Source organism: Micropterus dolomieu, linkage group LG22, assembly GCF_021292245.1.
Source record: "Micropterus dolomieu isolate WLL.071019.BEF.003 ecotype Adirondacks linkage group LG22, ASM2129224v1, whole genome shotgun sequence".
NCBI lineage: Eukaryota > Metazoa > Chordata > Actinopteri > Centrarchiformes > Centrarchidae > Micropterus > Micropterus dolomieu.
This window is the reverse complement of record NC_060171.1, coordinates 5,741,293-5,753,088: the sequence shown is the minus strand read 5'-3', so window position 1 is coordinate 5,753,088 and position 11,796 is coordinate 5,741,293. Positions and strand designations below refer to the sequence as shown.

The 11,796-nt window shown below is 43.1% G+C and overlaps 1 protein-coding gene across 1 annotated transcript; it reads right to left on the bottom strand.

Annotated features, from left to right (window-relative positions):
• Window positions 1–714: 714 nt before the first annotated feature.
• On the bottom strand, window positions 715–5,796 carry dusp6 (dual specificity phosphatase 6). The gene is made up of 3 exons (XM_046038393.1): window positions 4,769–5,796; window positions 3,944–4,378; window positions 715–2,399 (listed from the first exon to the last, which is right to left on the bottom strand). Exons 1-3 carry the CDS (start codon window positions 5,169–5,171, stop codon window positions 2,086–2,088), a joined length of 1,152 nt encoding a protein of 383 aa, XP_045894349.1. The 5' UTR covers window positions 5,172–5,796; the 3' UTR covers window positions 715–2,085.
• Window positions 5,797–11,796: the final 6,000 nt, after the last annotated feature.

The window sequence follows — 11,796 nt, the reverse complement described above, 5'->3', positions numbered from 1 at the left end:
CACTCAAAATCACACAGGCACAAATACTGCCGTTGGTGTTAATAAGCCTGTGTGAGAATGTTTGTGCAGAGAAGGCCGGTCTCTGCTGAGCTGTGAAGCAAGTCGCTGCTCGCGTGAGAACACAACACTCCTCCCTCTCCTGCACTGTGAGGATCATCTTCTCTTGGGCCTCCAGGTCATTACAGGTACAGGCAGCTGCGCTTGCTATCAAATAACACCATATCTAGGAACTTTCAGCTCCCTCTGATGGCTCAGTGCAGAAGCCCCGCCTTCAGGAAGTGTCCAAGGGAGTGTTTGTGTGAACCCGATGCCCTCGTCGCAAAGCAGCACCTGGAAAAACCAGTCGGGCCGTTAACAGCGTGACTGGAATCGCTTTGTACATTTTGCAGTTTGTACAGTTTGTGAATGTTTGTCGCAGAGAACAGAGTGTACATGACGCTTTGTTACACAAGCATCATGTGACTGGACATGCTAATTCTGAACCAGAAATTTAAGTGGGAGATGTGCTGAGTGCTGTAGTTAATGACTAGCAAGAACTTTGTGAACAGCCTCATGATTCATGGCTACTGTTTCTGTTGTCGTGACTGGGCCTGCTGGTTAACACTCAACTGTACTGCGGGTTAGAAAACACTTACATAAATGTGTTACTGTGGACATAGACAAAACACCAATAAGTATTTCATTGGACAAAAAATAAGCATGGAAAGAAGAAAGTGTAGACAAAATAGCAATTTATTAATAACTTATCATTTCTTTACATTCGTAAGATAGGAGTGTGGAGGGGCTTGGTAGAGGTCACCAAGATGGCTTCCTCTGGAAAGAGGCCTTCTCTGTGGAGGGTGCAACACTTTTCTCTCATCTTGACAAATAAAAACTGCATGAGTTTTCCCTGAAGCGACGAGGTGAGCAAAGCCTCCTAATTTGTCCACATGTCAGAGATTTTAACCCTTGTGCACGTATCAGGATTACTCACATTAACCTTTCCAGACAACACGTTGACCATTCTAACACAAACTTGGTTCTGTTAAATGTTATGTGGTGCCAAATTAAAAACTGCTCAAGGTTTGGATGACTTTGTGTGCTGTAGAGTTGAGAAAATTGGGAAATTTCTCTGAAGGCTAATACACAATTAAAACCTTCTGGGCACAAATAGTAAGGCAAACCACCATGGTGACTTTTGATTTGTGGGAGGGTGGGTGCAAAAACAAGGCCCATCGGCTGAATTCACACATAAAGCAATTATCAAATATATTACACATGTATAGATTTTTGCACAATTAGAAAGCCTACTTGATTTTTGGCATAATCAACTTCAACATACTGATCAATATGCAGTTTGTTTGCTTACATAAAATTAGAATATGAAACAAAGAGAATCTTTAGTACCCACTTGTTGCAAAGGGTATATACTAGAACAAGGCTTTTACTGTATTGTCTTTTATAATAAGATATATACAACATGTATAAATGTGTGAAAAGACTCCACAAATGTAAAATCGAGTCCAGTATATAGTGTGCCATTTAAAGCTGGGGTGCTTCAACCCCAAACAGGCATGTCTTCACAGAAGACGAAGGAGACAATGAGCCTGGATGCCTTGGGAGAACCAGTGCTATACCCCAAAACAAACATAAAAAGGGATTCATTTTTAGATCTGTCCAGTTTGAACAATCATGTCTCTTTGGCACACCAGCCCAGGAGCTTTGAAGCGTAATGTTTATCTGTCCGACGGATCACTGTAACTTTCCTCAGACATAATGACAAAAAGAGATAAAAGACCTCAGGAGTCCAACAGTGATATAAGATTGAAGAAAGTATCTGCACTCTTTAAACGACTCTCTTCCTCTTTTCTGTCTCTGTCTCTTTTACTGTCTCTCCCCATTTAGTCAACAGCAACTGCGTCTTGGCCAGACATCTTTGGCCCTCCAGTAACCACGCTCAGCAGCAGTCGCCTCAAACCAGCTGTATCAATAGCAGAAAGAGCTCGGTCCCATGGCAGACGACGGAAAAAAGAGAAACTTTTTGCAGCTTTTCCACCAGGAGGCCCATGAAACCTCCAGCAAGGAGAGGGATGGTGACGGCAGACCTCACGTGGACTCCAGGGGGTCCAGCTGGAAGACGTTGTGGTTGGTTGGGGTGGTGAAGTAGAGCTGCTGACTTGGTGCAGCGATGCGGTTGTCACAAGGGCTCTTGAGGCCCAGCGTGCGCTCAAAGTCTAGGAGCTGGCCCATGAAGTTGAAGTTGGGTGAGATGTTGGATTTTTTCATCTTGACAATGTCATAGGCGTCGTTCATGGACAGGTTGAGCTTCTGCATCAGGTAGGCCACCGTTACAGTCACTGAGCGACTAATGCCGGCCAGGCAGTGGACCAGGACGCCGCACTTCTGACCTCGAGCTTCATCTGGTGGAAAGGGAAAATGGTGGATGTGTTATAGACCTCTGTCAAAAGTACACAACAGATTTAGGGGGGGGCTGTTTTAAGGCAACTAGTGTTTTTATGTTGCTTGTTTTCTCCAAACAGTCCAAAACCTTAAAATATTCCTTGTGCAATTATATAAAACTAACAAAAGCAGCAGATCCCCACATTTGAGACACTCTAAACCATGAATGTCTGGCATTTTTGTCTATGTTGGTCAACTAATTGAATTTTTAAAATGTTTTTAAAAAAACATTAACGTTTTAGATGGTATTATTTGCACATTTTAGATGTGTTTGTCCTCATGTACATGAAAGTGCAGCCTCTTTTGACACAGACAGAACCAAACTTGAGATAAACATCTGTCACATGTAAGCCAAGCTGTGTTGGAAGTTGGAGCGGATCTAGGGAGGGAGAGCGACGGAAGTTATTATCCCAGCTTTCCTCCAGGCATGTCAGTCAACAAACAGGGAGTGCGGCAGTAGCACACATAAACAGAGACGACATTCTTTAGTTTTTTGGCCTAGAGTATCAGGCTGGGAAATTGACTATTACGGTCTATTAAACCATTCTTCCGCTCGCCAGGGTTACTCCAACAATGGTGCCATTTGGGCGTGTAAACGTAGGAGTCATGAGGGCACCCTGTCAAGGCGAACAGGATGTCAACAGGGCCTGTAAATGGCTCCTTTTGTAATGTGGAGGGAGGAAGGAGGGGGGCAATGCCATGTCCTAGATTACTTTCAATGCCACTTCCTTCCTGTTGCGCTCAAATTACCGCCCTCCCCTTGTTCACTCTCCCCATTCTCCTGTTTCAACGTTGTCCTTTGTGCCGCAATTACACAAGCCCCGGGACAAGAGATAGGCCAGGATGTCTTCCATTGGAGTCAAATCATTTGTACACAGTGCATTTAGGCCTGTGCACCATTAGAGGCAGACTTGTATTCCTCTGCCTCGACACAATGGCCTTAATCTGCCCACTTATTGTGTCCCTGCCTGGCTGACTGATAAGATCGCAGCAAGGGACACCTCATCTAATCTCAATTGCACAATAAGAACATAAGAACTTCCTGGCAGTGATAAGACATATCATATTAATAAGATTATGTCCCCTACTATCTGGTTCTGCCCCTTCACTATGTCTGCATATAACAATCACGTAAGGTCATCAAGCAAGGACTTAAGTGAAGAATGGTGAAATGATTAGTCAAACATTCAACTGAAAAGCCTGCTTCTCAAATGTATGGATTTGCTGCTTGTCTCCCTTTTATGCCACTGTAGAGTCATATTATAGATTTGAACTGTTGGTCAGACAAAACAGGCAATTTGAAGAGTCAGCTTGGTTGTGTTTCACCATTTTCTAGATCAATGACTCAAAAACAATAATTTGCAGTTTAATCAATAGTGAAAATAATCAGTATTTGCAGCCCCAAAACGGGAACAGGTATGTAAACAACCCAAAGGCCTGAGTTGAACAGAGTGCAGTAATAGAAGCTGCAGTGTTTTCAGCTCTGCAGGATTAGGCTACTTACCAATGAAGCCGATGGCCTCGGGGAAGAACTGAGAGAGATTCTGGCTCCAGTGATCCGAGATGGGGATCTGCTTGTATTTAAACTCCCCTGCGTTCTCAAAGAGGTTGGGCAGGTTGGGAGTCACGTTGAGGATGTACTTGATGCCGTACTCCTCCAGCACGTCCAGGTTGGTGGAGTCCTTGGCGCAGCCCAGGTAGAGGTGCGGCAGGATCTCCACCGGGAAGGAGGGCTGCGGGTTGGACAGCGGGCTGCCGTCCGAGTCTGTGGCGCTGCTCGGGTCCCGATCAATATCAGACTCGATGTCCGAGGAGTCGGAGCTGATCCGCAGCCCGCCGAGACCCAGCACCTGGGCGGTGGGGGAGCTGGTGTTGGAGGAGCCGTCCAGATTGGTTTCGCACAGAGCTGGATACTCGGCCTGGAATTTACTGAAGCCACCTGGAAAATGTAACATAACTCCAATGAATACAAGGCCGCTAATATGAGTGTTCACTGCAAAAAATATCCATCTTAACTTGCAGTTAAAAACCTAGCTGCATATTATTTATCTTTTAATAATCTTTGTTGAAAATGCCTGCAATAGTTTATTTTGATTAGCCTACAGTTTCCCTTAATTTTGTTTCTCTTATGAACAAAGTAAATAATCTACACACTCAGGACATTTCAAATATGTAAACAAGTGAAGGTAGCCTACAACTCCTCTGATACAAAATAATATCTCACATTAAATTCCAGCTAAAGCGCCTCCTGCCGTCTCTGCGCAATAATCTGCGGGTGTGAATGAACGGCAGCGGGCGGGGCTCTAAAATGTGAATGAACCGCACTCACCCTCCAGATAATAGGCCTTGTAGCCTTCGTCCTTCATCCTCCTCAGCAGCAAACCCAACACAGAGCCCCCGTCCACATTCTCGTTCCACTCCCGGCTGTACTCGTCGTATAACACGATGGTGTCCGTCTTGCACCGTCGCACGAACCTCTCCCGGTCCTCTCCATCGGAGAGCAGCGACCTGACGGGCAGGTTGCCCTTCTTGAGCCGGCGGAGCATGAGGCTCGGTATGGCCACGTTGATCGCCGTGTCGACGTGCGACGACTCGTAGAGCTCCTGGGCCCGGCAGTCCATCACAAGCAGGCCGTCCCTGCGCGTCTCCAGCTGCTCCCGGAGCCAGCCCACCGTCTTGCTGATCGCCATTACCGAGTCGAGCTGGACGACGGGCTTGAGCTTGTCAAGCATTTATAAGCAGGAGTAAAAAACGATTTGAAGAAGCAAGGTTTTGAGCGCTCGTGACTTCCTGGCTGCAGCGGGAATGAGGCAAGCAACCAGTTTGTCTAGGATTTATTTTTCAGTCAGCTGCTCGGAGGTGCCTCAGCAACACAAGCAATGATGTAAAAAAAAGAAAAAAAGATTGTTTTTTGTATAGGAGAAAGAGTCAAAATGCAAAATAGGGCAAAAAAAATCTCACTCCAAAAGTCCCGTCCACTTTGGGATGAGACGGATAAACAGACACGCGGGTCTCCTTCACAGATTTCCCGAGTGCGGTTTGCCTATACTGGCAGTCATTCATGCATCTGGCCGGAGAGAGACTGTGTTATTTATCAATGAGTCACACGGGCCCTGCGACGAGACTGGCGCTTCCTCTGCTCCCAGTAACTCCACGGCTCCAAGCGCAATTGCTCTTCCACATATATCTTCCTATTTGGAGACCCAGAGTAGAAATGTGGGGTAGGGGTATCTCTGGGTGTGAACCGTGCAGGTTATGCTCGGTTATTTCTGCCAGCGGATGCCGTCTGTTCCCCCTCTGTCTGCGGTATGAATAGACGCTCTGCAGGCTCTAGCTCTTTGTGCTCTCTGCGGCGCCAGGCTGCTGAATGGCTACAAACGGTAGGCGTTTCATTGGATACATTATGTCTGCCGGCCAATCAGAGAAGCCCCAGCGGCGGTCGCCTTGGAAACGGGGGCCGGATGGAGCGGCCTCTGTTGATGAATTGTTAATGAGTTTGTCATTCACAAAAACGGAGAGGAATTTCCGCTCCGGATCAAGTGAGTGCAAACAAACAGAAGAACTGCAGGGAGAAGGAAGGAAGAGAGGGAGGGAAAGGGGCCTTTACCCAGACTCGGGGTAGGGGTGTGGGTTTATCAAATTGAGTATTGGGTTATGGCCTAATACAGGCCTATAACAACGTGCTTTACATTAGACTATTCAGTTTGGCTGATCATTTACAAAGTTAAAGTTGAGACACTTAATGCACTTTGGTGCACAGCGCGAGGCACATTTATACTGTGGTCCCAATATATACAGGTGCATCTCATAAAATTAGAATATCCTGGAAACGTTCATTTATTTTTGGAATTTTATTCAAAAGGTGAAACTGTCATGAAGGCCTATTCTAGATTCATTGCACGTAAAGTGAAATATTTGAGGAGAGTTTTTGTTTTAATCTTGATGAGTACGGCTTACAGCTCATGGAAATCAAAAATCCATATCTCAAAAAATTTATAAAGAATGTATAATACAGAAATGTCGACCTTCTGAAAAGTTCTGAAAAAGGTTAGTTGATGCACTCAGTACTTGGTCGGTGCTCCTTTTGCACAAATTACTGCATCAATGCGGTGTGGAATGGAGGCAATCAGCCTGTGGAACAGCTTGAGGTGTTATAGTCCAGATTGCTTGATAGTGGCCATCAGCTCATCTGTATTGTCGGTCTGGTGTCTCTCATTTTCCTCTTGACAATACACCATCGATTCTCTGTGGGGTTCAGGTCAGGCGAGATGGCTGGCCAATCAAGCACAGTAAAACCATTGTCAGCAAACCATAGTTCCTAGTGGTTTTGGCGCTGTGGGCAGGTGCCAAGTCCTGCTGGAAAAGGAAATCAGCATCTCCATAAAGCTTGGCAGCAGGTGTAAGAGTGAACCTTTTCTTTAAAATGTCTTATGATCTTTGTCTACAGCAAAACCCATCTTTTTTTGGATCAATAATCAAAATGTAATTTAACACTGATGATTTTGACTGTGGACAATAAAAAATAACTATCATACTGTGTGTGATTGATTACCTGCTGGAAAAACATTGTATGAAGGACACTGAAAGTTTTTAAGACATTTAACATTTTCAGGTGGGCATCTAATGACATAACTTAAGAATTGTTCCCTTCGACCTGCAGACTGGTGGCGAAACTCTCTTCTCCATCATGGAAGGTCAGAGGTCAACTGGTGCAAGATCAGTGCCTGGCTCAGGGACAACTTCAGCTTCAACCAGACTCTGTGGTTGAAACTGTCTCTCAGTAAAACATCCTTCCTCAAGCTTCACCTTTCTTTAACTTAAGGGAGTGTTATTCCTTCTTGTCTTTTGTTCCCATAACGTTAGGTTGTTGTGAGATACTTGATTAGGATTACATATTTCAGTACAAGGCCCCTCCAGAGAGACTCTTATAGGCTATTCACCATGTGTTTCTATGTAACCCACAAGAGCCTGAACAAAAAGCTAAATTCATGCTCATTTTAAAATCTCTTAAACTACAAGACCACAGGAGATTAACTAAAACTCAACAACTTCATATTACAAATAGATTCTGTATGAATAAATCCTCAGTCTCTATAGGAATACTATGTTATATTACGATATGCAATAAGTTTAGTATAAAGATGGCAATCAATTTTTGGATGTAATAAATAAATAAATAAATACAAAAAAATGTGCCTCTGTACAGAGCAGACTTTCAAGTGTTTCTGTGCAGCTTTTTAAGTGAAAGCATCAGAAATAAACACAGTTGAATAATACTGCTCTGACATTGTGAGCACACTGGAGCTATTTCTGTCTGTGCAGCCTTCACTGGACTGAAGAGGGTCGTTTGTGTGGGTGGTGGTGTGTGAATATGTCATCCTCTCTTTCACTCCTTTCCTCACACTAACTAGACAAACCAGAAACCCTTTGATATGCTTGTAATTCTGCTGCTGCACTACTGTAAAAATATTATAATATGATTCGGGTTTTTTTAAGCATTTGTAGCCAAGCCCTCTGTGGTTTTTCACTTACCCAAGCCCTAATTAAATAACCTTCCTATAATATTCCAGGATTTCCAGTGTTCTTTTTCGTAGTGTACTTTGTCAGTGGAGTTCACGCTGGTGTCGAAAGCTGTGGGATCTTTTCTCATCAATCAGCGGATCTCCGGCATCTTCACGTCTTTCACGCCCTTTTAACGCAGGCAGACACATAGCATCGGTCAATACAGAGTCATCAAGGCCGCTGATTGCTTCCTATCGGCCCGTTAATGGCCACCACATCCAAGTTAAATGCATTTGCGCTTTAAACAAAAGGAGCGTTTCCACCGTTTTGGTTGTGTTTGTATTGCCATGTCCGCTTTGCAGCCGACTATAACCAGCAACGCAAACAAAAGGCTTTTACTTGATGACCTGTTGATTCAATGACTTAGGAGGTCTAATTCAGACTGTAGGACAATAAACACCTTCATCAGATTAAAGCAGATAAGTTAGAGCTATCTTGGCTGGTACATCAATAAAACTGCTATAGCTACAAATTCAAGCACTTTAATGAGTGTATTATGCATAGGTTATTTATTTTGCTAGCAACATGTTAATCTGGCATATCAGCCTACATTAGCCATACAGTAACTACAAACTAGTGTAATTATTATTTTAAAAAATAAAATAAAAATATACCCTGAAATATGAAAGAAAAGTAAAAAAAAAAAATGGCACAAGATGGCATCAATGTGGAGGAGGAGTTTATCAATCAACTGACAACATCTTTTGACACAGCTGTGCAGATATATCATTACAGGCTTTTACTGATACAGTGTCATGTAGTGTGTAGCGGCTCCTGTGTTAACATTGGCCCTTTGGCCCCTGCGGCATGCCCGCAGCCTACCTCCCCCAAGCGTGACAGAAGTCCCTCTGAATGGATCCAAGCTGTTTCTATTCACCTTCAAATGAATTCTGCTCTCTTTCACCAGCAAACGCCCCCCTTCCTCCCTCAGCCCATCACTACATCCTCCTCCCTGCTGCTCGCCCTATTCTCCTACTTATGCCTTTTTCCCCCTGGCTCCCTCTTTCCCGCCTCTCTCCCCCTTTCTTTTTCATTTTTCCTTGTACCTCCTGTCATGAAATCTGCAATCACTCTCACACAGTCTGTACATGGACCCCCATTAAATATGTGACTAGAGATATAGAAATGCTGCATGTCAGGACATCGTTGAAACATGTTCAAACTTGCTCTGCTCAGCCTGATGCAGGTGTCAAGTGTCATGATGTGTACACCTGAAAACACTGTTCACATGTGAGAACGACTCACATCCTCTCCTCCGCACTGAAATGACAAAACAATAGAGATCTATCCTTCGTCAGTGTCTTTTGATTGTCAAACAACAACATATGAGCATCACAGGCAACATCTTGGTAAGATTTGATTGTGGCTCATTAATGCTACAGATTTAAAATAAGGAAAACAGTAGTACCTGCGCTGCTGCACTGAGACAATGTGATCTCTATTTTATGTTGTGAATGCATCATATGTACATAAATACATTGGTTTTATTGGCCAAAAGCTTAGTGTAGATGGAAAGCCAAAATGAAAAGAAAAAGATGAATTTTCAAATTTACCTACTACATCGGTCTGCACAAAACCATTTGTTAATATCTCATCTGTTGACATGTTTACTGCCTTGTTTGTTGCTTATTTCTTTGTATTCTACTGGAAAACCCCCAACTTTCTTTCTCTCTTTGTTCCTCCTTTCTTGCAGCCCTACAGACATGCTGGATTTTATGTACACTTTGTTGTGTTGCTGGTCTTTTTCTTATTTTCCTTTTCTGTATTGTTGTGTTTTTTACCCCCAAAAATCTGAAAGAATCTTTCTTGAGACAGGTGCATCAGAGGAAAGCACAGAAAGTGAGGTTTTTCATCCTGTCTCTCAATTCAATCGGTTCACATTTCCATATTGACTGACTTAATGATTGACTTCATGATAGAAGATGAGGGCGTAGAATGAGCTTCAATTACCAGATGACAGGGAGTTTAAAGGTCATTGACACTTCTCCTATACATCTAGTTAATACCTGCTGGTTAATCTGCAGCTGCGACTGTTTCAGTTTCAGTTCTTGTCTGCTGTCTCTGCTCGTCTTTAAACTACAGAGTCAGTGGTCAGTGAAACATGTTTAAATGCCTGTAATATTACATTCACTATCACCACCCCTTCTACCCTACCCTCTCTTCTCATTCAGTAGCTAATCTTGTCCTCCTCCTTGTTTTTTTGCCACCGGCTGCTCGTCTCAGACAGGGAAATCCTTTGTCTTCAAACAAAGACTCACCACATGCACTAATCAGGTCTGGAGCTAGACCTGTCTGCGAGTTTGTGTGTGTGTGTGTGTGTGTGTGTGTGTGTGTGTGTGTGAGTGTGTGTGTGTGTGTTTGCGTGTGTGCACATAACACATATTCAGGAAGTGAGTATGATTTACCATGGAATTTATTGTGTGAGAACGACAGATAAATAGACAGGGGCAGACAATGAGAGAGTGTCTGCAAACATCACTGTGTTGCAAAAAGTTAGCGCATGATACGCAGGAAGTCCGTTTTTGTGCTAGAAAGAGGAACTGGGTATTTAGTAATGAGCAGTGATAGATGACCATGACTAAACACACAAAAAGAAAAGACTAAATCAAAAACTCAGTTATTTAAAACTTTATTACAAGTAGCTCGCAATTATGTTTTTCCATTTACACCTGGTGTTAACATGTGATCTTTATGTGGATTATTCGGATAAACATGTAAATCGGGTGCTAATTCTGTCTCTGTTTGCTGAACATTAAGTCAAAAAGACAAGAGGCAACATGAAATCTACTTAGTGATGATTCTCAGATGCTGCAAAGTTTGAGATCAGCAGAGACAAAACAGAAAGAGCTGCCCTGTTCCTGCTCACAGATAACAAACTCGTGCATCCTTCTCTTATCACACTGTAAAGGGGCAAGAATGCTCACCAGAGAACACCCACACAAACACACTCACAGGTGAACAGCACGCAATACATTTGACAACTCACGCTGTCCTCTGGTTTTTAGCACTACTGTGATAAGGGCTGCGGGTTTTGGGGAATGACTTGGTTTCAGAAAGCTGCTTATAAATGATTTATTCGTGCTAATGTATAATATCTTCATACCAAAATATTTTATAGGATATAAATTAATTTGCCTGTAAAAACAAAAGCTTAAAGACAGGTTCAAAATTGACGACTTTGTTTAAGATGTAATTGTTGCATACAGCGTCATAACAAGTTGTTGTGACAAATGACAAAAGCTTTCCACATGTAAACTGCATTTATATGTATCTACATAAGTGAGGTGGAGATTCAGACCTTTTAAGCCCACAGTGAGGTCTCTGCTCTCCTCTGTCATCTGCCATCTTCACCACCATTCCACAAACTATTCACATGTTAATCAAAGGACCATTTTCATCGACATCACCCGAGGGACCGAGGAGCACACAGGGTGACACACACAATGCAGAATCAGAATCAGAATCAGCATTATTTGCCAGGTATGTGTACACATACAAGGAATTTGACTCTGGATTGTACAATGTTCACGATGTGCTTACTTATACAATAATATTATACAATGCAGACACAAACACACACGCAGAGATGCAGACAAGTAGGCGCACGCTTCCTGTATTTCGCAAACTCGTTCTTACATACACGCTCATGCATGCATTTCCTGTGTTGTAAAGGGCAGCTGCTGTGTGTTGTTGTGAACTCATCCTTAAATTATGTTACTGAATAATTTGTATGACATCATGTTCTCAAAACTTAAATATTTTCAAGTTATTATGACTTTTATGATTATGTCATAT